Source organism: Oncorhynchus kisutch, linkage group LG27 (genome assembly GCF_002021735.2).
Source record: "Oncorhynchus kisutch isolate 150728-3 linkage group LG27, Okis_V2, whole genome shotgun sequence".
NCBI lineage: Eukaryota > Metazoa > Chordata > Actinopteri > Salmoniformes > Salmonidae > Oncorhynchus > Oncorhynchus kisutch.
Window position 1 is genome coordinate 23,804,246 of NC_034200.2, and position 14,083 is coordinate 23,818,328.

The 14,083-nt window shown below is 40.2% G+C and overlaps 1 protein-coding gene across 1 annotated transcript in view; it reads left to right on the top strand.

The window, feature by feature from the left end:
* Positions 1-14,083, top strand: part of LOC109872386 (bone morphogenetic protein/retinoic acid inducible neural-specific 2) — a 121,255-nt gene that overhangs the window by 63,315 nt on the left and 43,857 nt on the right. Inside the window, exon 6 of the mRNA XM_020463594.2 lies at positions 8,391-8,627. Within this exon, the coding sequence (XP_020319183.1) occupies positions 8,391-8,627 (237 nt within the window). The remainder of the gene's footprint in view (positions 1-8,390; positions 8,628-14,083) is intronic.

Below are 14,083 nucleotides of genomic sequence, written 5' to 3' on the forward strand. Positions count from 1 at the left end.
CTTAGGAGTCGATTCCTAGCGGAATTGAAGCTTGACACCCAGAAATAATGAGTTGACACCGGGAGTCGACGGGCAAGGGGTCGATTAATCGATTATTTTTGAGTCGACTCCCCTCCACTACTTTTACTCTAGGTTGAAGATGGGAAGGTTAAGACAACTTAATAATTCCATGAGGAAGTGTTTTAATTTTTTTTTTATTCATGGGATCAGCACCGTTGCTGATTATACAGGATTAGCATTGAAAACAATGTAGATTATGTTCAAAACATCTCAAATAAATGTATAGAATGACAGTAAAGCAGTTACGCTACAGCATGTGTTCGCTGAGTAGTTATCTGAAATTCACTACGATTTTGTTTATTTTTCACTTTGATGGTGAACTTTTTGTGCTGCTACCATTCACTCCCAGTCATTATGAATATGGAAGCTGGTCCCAAAGACTTATGGGATATTAGAATACTCTTATCTTAACCTGTATATTTTTATCCTAGCTTTTACTTCCTGGCATGAGTGCACTCAAAATGGCTGCCAGCCCACCCATTATGCCATCATTGACTTGAATGAAGACGCCCTTTCTGTTCATTATATTTTTATGTGTTTAATAATATACGCAGTATGTTCCTTGCACTTCATCTCATTTTATGGTACAGTGTGTTTATTTATGCTGTAAGACAAATGACTTGGAATCCACAAAAATACCTTTTTTTTGCCAGGAAGAGAAAATTATTTAAGTTTCAAATGATCATAACTCTTCAACGGGATGTAAGTGATTATTTAGGTGGATAACCTTTACTGCAAACAGTACACTCTCCAGGCAAAGGCTTTGTATTCCCCCTTGTGTTATTCACGGTTCTTTCCAGCTCTGATCTATACAACCCATGCCCTATGATTTAGATAGGTGTAGATCAGTGCTTCAAAGCTAGCAGTGGACTCTCATTATTCACTCCTCAAGACTATTCAAGAAATTCATTCAGACTCCTGCATGATCAAATCTCAGATCATAAATCATATTTGTGAAGCAAGGTTTTTTAAATCCTTGTGTTTGGGATTTTTTTGGTTATGGATTCATCCATCTACTATGGACTAGTGCTTTAACGCAGTAAAATAAAAGATTTGGGGAAGTCCCAAATGGTACCCTATATTCCATACACGGTGAACTACTTTTGACCAGAGGGCCAAAGTTAGTGCACTATATAGGGAATAGGGTGCCATTTGGGATTCTGACTTTGAATGCTGCTTCCATAACCTGGAGAAGCCCTCAGGAGCGAGCCCTGGCTCCTAGCAAGTCCAACCAGCAGGTCCATCATGGCTGCACCGGTCCAGAAGGAGAGGCTAGACAATAGGTGATTGGGCAAAGATCAGACATAATGAGGCCCAGATGGCCAGGACACAGTCCAAGGATGGAGGAACAGCATCTCACTACCAAGCTGGTATTCCCATGGACACCACAGGGATAGCTAGCAACAACGAATGGTTTAAAGAACCATGTTTTTATTTATTTATTTAACCTTTATTAACTTAACCTTTATTTAACTAGGCAAGTCAGTTAAGAACAAATTCTTATTTAGAATGACGGCCTACGAAAAGGCAAAAGACCTCCTGCGGGGACAGGGGTTGAGATAAAAAAAATAAAAAATGAAAAAACATAAGTATACCAACTTCAAACATCAGCTATCTGAGCAGCTAACCGATCGCTGCAGCTGTACATAGTCTATTGGTAAATAGCCCACCCTTTTTCACCTACCTCATCCCCATACTGTTTTTATTTATTTACTTTTCTGCTCTTTTGCACACCAATATCTCTACCTGTACATGACCATCTGATCATTCATCACTCCAGTGTTAATCTGCAAAATTGTAATTATTTGCCTACCTCCTCATGCCTTTTGCACACATTGTATATAGACTCCCCCTTTGGTTTCTACTGTGTTATTGACTTGTTAATTGTTTACTCCATGTGTAACTCTTTGTTGTCTGCTCACACTGCCATGCTTTATCTTGGCCAGGTCGCAGTTGCAAATGAGAACTTGTTCTCAACTAGCCTACCTGGTTAAATAAAGGTGAAAAATTAAATTAAATTTAAATTTTAAAAAAGACAACAACATAGCAAGGCAGCAAGACATGACAACACAGCATGGTAGCTACACAACATGACAACAACATGGTAGCAACACAACATAGTAGCAGCACAAAACATGGCACAAACATTATTGGGCACAGACAACAGCACAAAGGGCAAGAAGGTAGAGACAACAATACATCACGCAAAGCAGCCACAACTGTCAATAAGAGTGTCTATGATTGAGTCTTTGAATGGAGAGATTGCGATAAAACTGTCCAGTTTGAGTGTTTGTTGCAGCTCATTCCAGTCGCTAGCTGCAGCGAACTGAAAAGACGAGCGACCCAGGGATGTGTGTGCTTTGGGGACCTTTAACATAATGTGACTGGCAGAACGGGTGTTGTATGTGGACGATGAGGGCTGCAGTAGATATCTCAGACCTATAAATTATAAATTGTCTCTGTATTCTAGCATGGGTAGGATGGTCATCTGAATCAGGGTTAGTTTGGCAGCTGGGGTGAAAGAGGAGCGATTACGATAGAGGAAACAAAGTCTAGATTTAACTTTAGCCTGCAGCTTTAATATGTGCTGAGAGAAGGACAGTGTACTGTCTATCCATACTCCAAGTACTTGTATGAGGTGACTACCTCAAGCACTAAACCCTCAGAGATAGTAATAACACCTGTGGGGAGAGGGGCATTATTCTTACCAAACCACGTGACCTTGGTTTTGGAGGTGTTCAGAACAAGGTTAAGGGTAGAGAAAGCTTGTTCGACACTTAAGAAAGCTTTGTTGTAGAGCATTTAACACAAAATCCGGGGAGGGGCCAGCTGAGTAGAAGACTGTATCATCTGCATATAAATGGATGAGAGAGCTTCCTACTGCCTGAGCTATGTTGTTGATGTAAATTGAGAAGAGCGTGGGGCCTAGGATTGAGCCTTGGGGTACTCCCGTGGTGACAGGCAGTGGCTGAGAAAGCAGATTTTCTGACTTTATACACTGCACTCTTGGAGAGAGGTAGTTAGCAAACCAGGCCAAAGACCCCTCAGAGACACCAATATTCCTTAGCCGGCCCACAAGAATGGAATGGTCTACCGTGTCAAAAGCTTTGGCCAAGTCAATAAAAATAGCAGCACAACATTGCTTAGAATCATTGAGGACCTTTAAGTTTGCATTGACACATCCATAACCTAAGCAGAAACCAGATTGCATTTTTTATTATTATTTTTTTTTTCACCTTTATTTAACCAGGTAAGCTAGTTGAGAACAAGTTCTCATTTACAACTGCGACCTGGCCAAGATAAAGCAAAGCAGTGCAGCACAAACAACAACACTTGGAATAAACAAGCGTACAGTCAATAACAGAATAGAAAAAAAGAAAGTCTATACACAGTGTGTGCAAATGGCATGAGGAGGTAGGCAATAAATAGGCCATAGTAGCGAAGTACTTACAATTTAGCAGATTAACACTGGAGTGATAAATTAGCAGATGATGATGCACAAGTAGAGATACTGGTGTGCAAAAGAGCAGAAAAGTAAATAAAAACAATATGGGGATGAGGTAGGTAGATTGGGTGGGCTATTTACAGATGGACTATGTACAGCTGCAGCGATCGGATGGCTGCTCAGATAGCTCATGTTTAAATTTCGTGAGGGAAATAAAAGTCTCCAGCTTCAGCGATTTTTGCAATTCGTTCCAGTCACTGGCAGCAGAGAACTGGAAGGAAAGGCGGCCAAAGAGGTGTTGGCTTTGGGGATGAGCGGTGAGATATACCTGCTGGAGCGCGTGCTACGGGTGATTGACTGCATGTATTGGTTCCTGACTTCCCTGAACAGTTGCATATTGCGGGAACTATTGCCGCAGGATGTTTTTGTGCTGGTCAAGGGCAGTCAGGTCTGGAGTGAACCAAGGGCTATATCTGTTCTTAGTTCTAAATTTTTTGAAAATCAAGAAAGCCAGTTTTTCCAACACTTTTGATAAACAAGGCTAAATAAAAATAGGCCTATAACAGTTGGGATCAGCTTGATCTCTCCCTTAAAATAAAGGATGAACCATGGCTGCCTTCCAAGCAATGGGAACCTCCCCAGAAAGGAGAAACAGGTTAAAACGGTTGGAGATAGGCTTGGCGGTGACAGCGGCAGCAACCTTAAAAAGAAGAAAGGGTCTAAACCATCCGACCCAGATGTTCTTTTGGGGTCAGGTTTCAGGAGCTCCTCTAGCACCTTGGACTCAGTGACTGCCTGCAGGGAGGAACTTTGTAGCGGGGCAGGGGAAATGAGGGAGAAGCATCGGGGATAGTCGCATTAAAAGGGGTGAGAGATGAAGAAATGTTGGACGGGCAAGGAGGCATGGCTGAGTCAAATAGGAATCCTGACTTAAGGAAGTGGTGATTAAAGAGCTTAGCCATGTGTTTCTTGTCAGTAACAATCATATCATCGAACTTTAAGGGACATGGACAGCTGTGAGGAGGAGGGTTTATTCTCCAGGCCTTTAACCGTTTTCCAGAACTTCTTGGGGTTAGACCCACAGAGAGAGAATGCTCCTTAAAGTAACTAACTTTGGCCTTTCAGATAGCCTGAGTGCACTTATTTATCAATTGCCTGAATGAGAGCCAGTCAGCCAAATGCAATTCTTGAGGTGGAGTAACTCTGCAACATCACGGTCGATCCAGTGGCTGAACCTGTTTTTAATTCTAATTTTCTTTATGGGGGTGTGTTTGTTAACAATACCACTGAAAATATCAAAAAAAGAAGGCCCAAGCGTTTTCGACAGAGGGGATCAAGCTGATTCTATACCATTTTATAGAGGCCAGTTCATGAAGGAAGGCTTGCTCATTAAAGTTTTTTAGCAAGCGTCTATTACAAATCAGGACAGGTCGTTTCACTGAGCAGCCATTACGAACATCTGATAGGCCAAAACGGAAACCTGGGTAAAGCAGTAGTAGAAGTAGCAGAGTAGTAGAATATCACACAATAAAGTTATATGTGGCTTATTGTTCTATTGATAGAAAATATAATGAAGAGAAACTATTATGAATACTTTTTTTTACAATCCAGTTATTTTCAGCTAATTAAAAATACCATAAAAACACAGGATTTTGGTCAATATAACCACAGATGTTGCAATCCCAGACTGCCCTTTCACACCTGGACTAAAGGAACACCTATGTGAGAATGCTATTCATTGACTACAGCTCAGCGTTCAACACCATAGTGCCCTCAAAGCCCATCACTAAGCTAAGGACCTGGGACTAAACACCTCCCTCTGCAACTGGATCCTGGACTTCCTGACGGGCCGCCCCCAGGTGGGAAGGGTAGGTAACAACACATCCGCCACGCTGATCCTCAACACGGGTGCCCTTCAGGGGTGCGTGCTCAGTCCCCTCCTGTACTCCCTGTTCACTCATGACTGCACAGCCAGGCAAGACTTCAACATCATCATTAAGTTTGCTGATGACACAACAGTGGTAGGCCTGATTACAGACAAAGATGAGACAGCCTATAGGGAGGAGGTCAGAGAGGAGGTCAGAGAACTGACCGTGTGGTGCCAGAACAACAACCTCTCAATGTGATCAAGAGAAAGGAGCCGATTGTGGATTACAGGAAAAGCACGCCCCCATTCTCATTGATGGGGCTGTATTGGAGCAGGTTGAGAGCTTCAAGTTCCTTGGCGTCCACATCACCAACAAACTAACATGGTCCAAGCACACCAAGACAGTCGTGAAGAGGGCATGACAAAACCTATTCCCCCTCAGGAGACTGAAAAGATTTGGCATGGGTCCTCAGATCCTCAAAATCTTTTACAGCTGCACCATTGAGAGCATCCTGACGGGTTGCATCACTGCCTGGTATGGCAACTGCTCTGCCTCCGACTGCAATGCGTAAGGCCCAGTACATCACTGGGACCAAGCAGCATGCCATCCAGGCCTTCTATACCAGGCGGTGTCAGAGGAAGGCCCCAAAAATTGTCATAGACTCCAGCCACTCTAGTCATAGACTGTTCTCTCTGCTACTGCACGACAAGCGGTACCGGAGCACCAAGCCTAGGTCCAAGAGGCTTCTAAACAGCTTCTACCCCCATGCCATAAGACTCCTGAACATCTAATCAAATGGCTACCCAGACTATTTGCATTGCCCCCCCCCCCCCCCACGCTGTTGCTACTCTCTTATTATCGATGCATAGTCACTTTAATAACTCTACCTACATGTGCATATTACATATTACCTCGACACTGACGCACCCGCACATAGACTCTGTACCGTTACCACCTGTATATAGCTCTGCTGTTGTTATTTATTGCTGCTCTTTAATTATTTGGTATTCTTATCTCTTACTTTTTTGGTATTTTCTTAAAACTGCATTGTTGGTTAAGGGCTTGTAAGTAAGCATTTCACTGTAAGGTCTTCACCTATTGTACTCGGCGCATGTGACAAATAACATTTGATTTGGATATAATACAATGAATCTAATTGTGGTGGTCTACAATCCGAAAGGTGTCTTACAGCACTAGTAAAATCCTTAAGGATAACAACCCTATTCAAATAGGCTTACGTGTGAAGTTGAAGTTGATAAACATTGTAGTAGGGTTACTAGAAAACAAACAAGGACAGTTAATCCCATTTCAGTACATCTACTATTATTTGCAACTCAAAGTCCATGTGGTCTATAATAATATTAAATGGCAGAGGTTAATGCCAGTCTAATAAATGTTATATTTTCCAAATCTTTAAAAGCAGGCTGTAGGGTTGTCTGCAGACAAGCATTTCAGCGAACACTAATTTGCTTCGAACACCCACGACAGGAATGTCACCACAAGTCAAAGGTGAAACAAACACAAAGTAGTGTGAGGAGAGGAATGAGCCCTGAGCATTATTTTCTTTCAGCCATCACCAATTATAAACACAGCTTTTTCCAATTTCTAGCGCCTTCTTCAGGTTTGACATTTAAATTGTCAACCCACTTAATACCGCCGTCTCCTGAAGGAAGCTCCCTGCTGACAGAGACCCGGTAACTACTGAGAGGTGGTTGGAAATCTGTAACATTATATGAGCTCTTTTTGAAATAGAGAGAGAGTGTGTGTGTGCCTTGGTGCGTGTATGTGTGTGTGTGTGTGTGTGTGTGTGTGTGTGTGTGTGTGTGTGTGTGTGTGTGTGTGTGTGTGTGTGTGTGTGTGTGTGTGTGTGTGTGTGTGTGTGTGTGTGTGTGTGTGTGTGTGTGTGTGTGTGTGTGTGTGTGCGCATGTTTCATTATATTCTTCTAATGTGTAGAAGTTTATTTTGCAAAAAAGTCTGAAGTCCCCACAAGAGATCAGACATTAGCACAGGAAGATAAATAATATATGGGAAAGTGTTGTTCTTGACAACTGAAGCTTGCAATTCCAAAGAAAAGTACTAGTTGCACTGTCTCCAAAAAGAGGCAAGGATGGAGGGTCTGGGGAGCAGTCTGTTATTTAGCTGTCTCCCAAATTAAAGCTATCTCTGCCAGCTAGCTCTCCTATTGGCTCACAGAACCTGACAGCCGCCAAGGCAGGGATGGAAGACTGTGACTAATTGTGTCTGCTCTCCACAATCCAGAAAGTAAATACCAAGGAACACACATAAATATTCACAATAAGGCATACAGACTGACTCCCGCTCTTGAAAAATGTCCAAAGTGGTGCAACTGACAGGGAGCCTTTGTCAAAGGATAACATTATCATTAGATTCCAAACACCTACAGCTTCTGATTAAACAAAAACATTTTGAGAGAAAAAAAGCACACAATTGAATGCATATTATTGAACTCTCTGCAATAATATGAATATGTATTGATCATGCATATTTTAAACACTACAAAAATATAATGGGTTTTTAAATTGCTTGTGATTTGATGGTGTCTTTATCCACATTACATATCACCTATTTGAGGTGCATCTGTAACAATTGTAGGAGATTTGTGCAGGTGTAGATCCATAGGGGAGGCATGTTCTGATGGGTGGCAATGTTTTATAGAACTGTTCCATCAAAATGTTGGTTGCGTCTCAAATAGCACCCTATTTCCTAAGTAGTGTAGTATCGTAAGTGCATAGTTCCATAACCTCGATCACATACACTCTGGATTTTGTTTTGCAGTCTCTACCATATTCTCTAATGCCCAATAACTAGCAGCCAGGTTCCCTTGTCTTGCTGTGGCTAAACTAACCCAATTACAGTCATTTCCATCTCATTTTTAGACTTACGCTCTCGCTATGGAGGCTCTTTGAGGGATAAACGTGACATGTATGACTTGATGTCACTAAAATATAATAATGCATAAATGACAAGATTCTATAATATTCTCCTCTGTGCTCAGGTTTACAGGATGTCCTTCCAGAATTCCTCCGGAACCGTTTTGTGGAGGCTGCTCTCAGCTACGTGGCATGCAACACTGAGGGGGAGCTTTTGTGTCGTAACAATGACTGCTGGTGCCGCTGCTCTGCCAAGTTCCCTGATTGTAACTGCCCCTTGGCTGATATCAAAGTCATGGAGGAAAATCTGCACAAAAGCAAGGAATCCTGGACCAACTTCAACACTGAATTTATGGAATCAGGTGGGCTATTTGTTTGTTATTTGTTATTCATTTCCGTCAAGCTGCATTTGAAAGCTATTGGGAGGAGCAGGACACAGGTGTGCTATAAAATGCACAGGATCAATAAAAAATTAAAAACACTTTTCCCAAAATGGCTACAACCATTTTACTCAATATCAACAAACAGCTAGCTAATGCCGTGAATATGTACAACTAGATGTACTGGTGCCTCTCAGGCAGTTCAAGTTATTGATTGGGAACAACTTTACTGAAAAATGTGATTGTTTCTCTTGAGTGTGTTTGTAATCTTGTATATTTGTATTATGTTGTATTTGTAAATTGTGAATATGCAGGGCTCCCTTGGAAAAGAGACATTGGTCTCAATGGGACTTAAATGTAAAAAATGAAAAACAGAAGAAGAAAAACAAGTGTAGTTTGACATTGGAGGCAGGTAGTGTTCCCCATTGCAATGTTTTATCTAATGTCTATCTGTGCGAGGGCTTCTCTCCATCTGTTGGATTCTGTATGGTATAGAAAGTACTGAGTGAAGTTTTGAAAGCACAGGCATGCTCCCTTAATTCCCTGAACTTCATTTTGACAATACCTGACTTAGCAATATCAGAGCACCTCTCGCATTAAATTGTTATAAGATGCTGCGTTGTTGACAGGCTACTGAAAAGGAGGAATAAGTTCCTCATAATTGCAGCACATTCTTGTTCTGCTGACATTGTTTTTGTCTGAAGCCTAACTGAAGCAATTTGTCATGAAAAGGAGCACATGGCCCCTTTCATTCTTTTAGATGGTTGAGTGTCAAAATAAGTAATGCGCAAAAAATATCATAAAAGTCACATGCACACACACACACACACCTTAACCCAAGCTGAAAATGTATGATGTACAACACAGAGGGAGGAAGTGATCTCAGCACCAAGCATTTTTAATGGGGCAGAGTGTTTGTCTTTTCATGGCTCTCCACTTGCCACAGAGAGCAAAGCATCCAAGGCTCCATGCGGCTGGTTAGAGTCTGCTTAGTCTGCATGCGAGGTTGAGCTGCAGCAGTTCTAGTGAGATTAGTTGATAAATAATGTGGCGAGGAAAAACTTGAAATTGGTGGGAAGTGCTGGCACATCAAGTATTTCACCCAGCCAAGGAATGATCCAAACAGAGAGATAAATCCTGTCTCCGTCTCCAAAGCCTCTTCTGTCCCACGATGGGGCTTTAATGAAAGCACCCCCAAATATCTTTAACTGTAGGCCTTCACTCATCAAAATGCATGTGGGTCTTTCTATAAACTAGCGTAACAGTGAGGATTTCCTACACTGGACAACTTGTTACAGATGTCATTGACAATAATCTGCAAAAAATGTTAATGTCATTACATTAAGATTTAAGGGACGATAATGGCTACATTCCACAAAATTCATGAGATGGTCTAAAACATGTTTAACCCTTTATCATGGTTGGTGTCTTGATGGATTTGTCCAAAATCATGTGACATAAAACATGACTTTTCTGTCCTTGTATTTATGGCTGTGTAAGTTGTCATTATATCATATATGTGGCGTGTATGTCGCGTTTCACTACTTCACAGGAGAGTCATTTGAATGTTTCTTGACAGAAATGCCTTCTGGAACATTTGAACTTGCATGTGCCTTAATAACAAACTTAATGCCATCTGTAAATACGAATACAATTGTTAAATTATGACCCTAGTTGGTTTAGCCACAGAAAAAGTGAACAACCTTCCTGCTAGCCATGATTGGTAATGATAATGAGTGGGTTGGACATGCCCAGAGATGAGTTCGGATTGGTCTGCCATGTAGCACGTTTCTGTCTATTTGAGCTGGTCAATATATGTACAGTAGGTAATCCTGTCTAGTCCTGCATAGTAGAACTGTATAAGTGTTGCTCTACATTTTCTGGAGGACCGAGTTTTGAAATCAGTGGAGAAAAACACCTGTCTCCGGGTTAAGTTTTCAAACTAAGGGCAACCATGGCTTCTGCTACAGAGGGAGAAGCGTCCATCCATGTAAGATAGTCTAGCTAGCTACATTTTCAGATATTAAACTTTTCTAATTTTGTCAGAAAGTTGTTTTCATTTCAAGTTAAAGAGTACTGTTAGATAGGGCTGGGCGATATGGCCAAATTATCATATCATTATATTTTTCACATTTTTGACGGTATAATGGTATTTGGCGGTATTTTATGTATTTGATTAATAAAAGTTCCAAATTTGCTTTATGAGTAGTGTGTGACCCTAGGGTGGCAACAAATATATTCTAAATTATTTCAATGGGTCTTTCTTTATTGGGATTGCTTTATACTGTTCAATTCAACTTCAACCTAAAATAATTTCCTGCATTTCGAGATAATTTCCACACTGCCACGATATGGGCAAATATACTAGGCCTTATTTTTAACCAAATGTTGCAATTGTGATTTATGTTACTTTTGGAATCGTGGAAATAGAATGTCTATTATAATTATATAAATAATAGTGGGAACTTTGAATACAGTATTGTTTGACATGACAACGAATGAAAATGCCATGGACGTGTTATTGTGACAGGGTAGGAACCAAAGTAATGTTGTGTTTCCTAGGTGACCCTAAAATCTTTGGCTACATTAAATCGTTATTCATATAGCCAACATATTCATGCTTCGCATACTTGTCTTTGATTTAGAAGATACTGTTGCACAAACAACATGCTGATGTAGGCCTCCACCAGCACTGGTATCAGGCTATATTAGCTAGCTACGTTTGCTCTGACTCAATACTTTAATTAGCAAGTTAGCTAGCCAGCCAGCTAACTAGCGATTAGCATTAGTGGCTAACACGATTTAGCTTAACTTACTAAGAAAATACAAACTAGCTGTTTGCAGATGTAAGTATCACAAACTAATATTGTAATTATAGAATGCTTGTGGATTTATATTAAGATCAAACATTGTCATCAACATTGTTGCATGTACTGCATTGACCATGCAGACTGAACGAAAGTGTCTCGTGGCCAAGCAACAGCTAATGCACTCCTTGAGTGACAGGGGTGGGACAAGGTCTGTGTGGAAAGCAGCATGGAAAGAGAGAGAGCGGAGAGGGATGGCTCAAGTAGCGGAGTAAATTATAAAAATGGACATTACACATGGCGTATCACATTTAACAAACCTAACATTAAAATTACTTTATAGAAGGTCAAGTAAAACACCAAACCAGTCCATGTATCAATATCGGTATAAAGTAAAATACGGTATACATCTCAGCCATACTGTTAGCTAGCTAGCTAACATTAGCTGGCTGGCTCGCTAGCTATCTCTGTAGTAATATTATTCATATCTCAGAGCTATTTTCTTTGCTAGTTAAAAAGTGTCATTGTTGAAAGCATTACAGTTGCAGTCACCAACGCTCTGGATAACATAAAAACAGCCTAACCAACTCTGCTAGGGCGAGTAAAATGATCTGTGAGCTGTTCTCTCATTTGTGTCTGAAAGTAGCTTTAACAAGTGACTCCACTATGCAAGTAACCATTTCAATATAATGTTAATGATGTCACTGCAACAACTGTTGATAGACGTAGCTGGTAAATTCGCTCTGGTTAATTACTCTGATTTCAGAGTACTCTCGTTTGAGTGTGCAAGAGTGCAGAATAACTGACGAATTTAAGAACGCTCAACACCTGTTGAATATGGCCGGTGTCAGTTAACTTTGGCAAAAAAGCTTAATTAAGTTGTTGCCAGCAGCACAGTTGCAGTCCCCAACGCTCTGGATAACATAACAACGTAAATAGCTCCGCTAGGGCGAGTAAAATGGTCAGTGAGCTGTTCTCTCATTTTTGTCTTGAAGTAGCTAGCAAGCTAGCCAACTTTATTTAGCCAGTTAGCTTGGGTGCTTGACCGCTGTTTTTAGGACATAACGCTCGGATTAACCGTTTAAGAGATTGGTGAGGCTAAAGCTTAAGATGGTGTGAATGATGCTGAATGGGTGTAGACAAAGAAGAGCTCTTAGTAGGTGTACCAAAATATTCAAAGGCCATTTTCTCAAAAGTGAGTTTAATAGTTTATCAACTTTCAAAGCAAAATTACTTTCCCATTGTTCCTCAACTGTAGTGTATGATACACCATTTTCTAGCTCTGAGTCTCTACTTTTATCCAATGTGAGAAACACCATTTCAAATTTGCTACATAAGACCGACTCGAGCCGGTTGGTCACATATTAAGTATTAATCAGTTAAATTAGACATTGAACTTGAACCCTGTAAGAAGCTAGTTCAAATGTTGCTACATAAGACCGACTCGAGCCGGTTGGTCACATATTAAGTATTAATCAGTTAAATTAGACATTGAACTTGAACACTGTAAGAAGCCTGGATCCTGCTGTGGGACAGTTTTGGTATCGAGATATAAGAAATGCAGTGTAACTCTGTAACATTTTGTGTTTCTATGTTATTTGGTGAAAACAGTTTTCATGGGCACACAAATCCAAGATAGTAAATGTGATTGCAAAATCAGATGCTTATAACCGAAAGTCACCTTACCTTGATACTTACTGTAAAACCTAAATTGATACTCTCGTTAACGTGGTTCTTCAATAATTATGCATAATACTTGTTGGATGCGCATTTGGTGTCCAGCTGATTGGTTACTGTGTGCAATTGTGTAAATAGACTTTTGCACAGCACCCAATGCTATTCCTATTAATTATTCTGAATAACAAATACATTTAAAAATATATTTATTTTACTATTAACAAAATGATCTGGTAATGAAATAACATGACAGATAGATTTTGTTTTCCATGTTATTTTAAACAATATAAAGGGCTTGAAGCAGCTTACATGAACTTGAATTTGGAGCCCAGAAATTCAAGTAGTGGAATAGGCCTACCTTGTAAATCTGAAATTTCCTTCTCGAAATTTGGTTCTCGAAAAGTCCTTGTAATTATTGTGTAAGTTCTCCTGCTCCCTTGCAATTATCCAGGATTTCATTTTTGATTATGTTTTTATGAGAGTCCAGAAAGTGGAGAGAAACACATATGCAGTTCTACTGCCACTTCAATTGATGGGTGTTGTGCTACATCTTGTTTGCTTCAACTTGACTTTCCGCAGAAATCCTTTCCTAAAAATGGAACCTGGTTTTTGGTCACTTTCTCATTATAAAAACAACGATGATGAGATTCAAAGGTGAGATTAATGCTACTGCTAATCATGGCTTTATTATGTGTGCCAATATCGGCCAAATAGGCTCCAGAAAAATCGCTGTGCATGCATCCAATCTGTTTAGTCAGGCAATGTCCACATTATTCTCAAATATATTTAATGTAATAATAATTTCAATATCAATGCATTGGTTAGGTCTAAAAAAACAAAAAGCATTTTTCTTAAAGTGGTTGTCAAATTTTTGGATTTTTTGAGATACTTGAAAATTATATTTAAGTGCTTGAAAAAGTCCTTGAATTTGACTTGCCAATGTCTGTATGAATC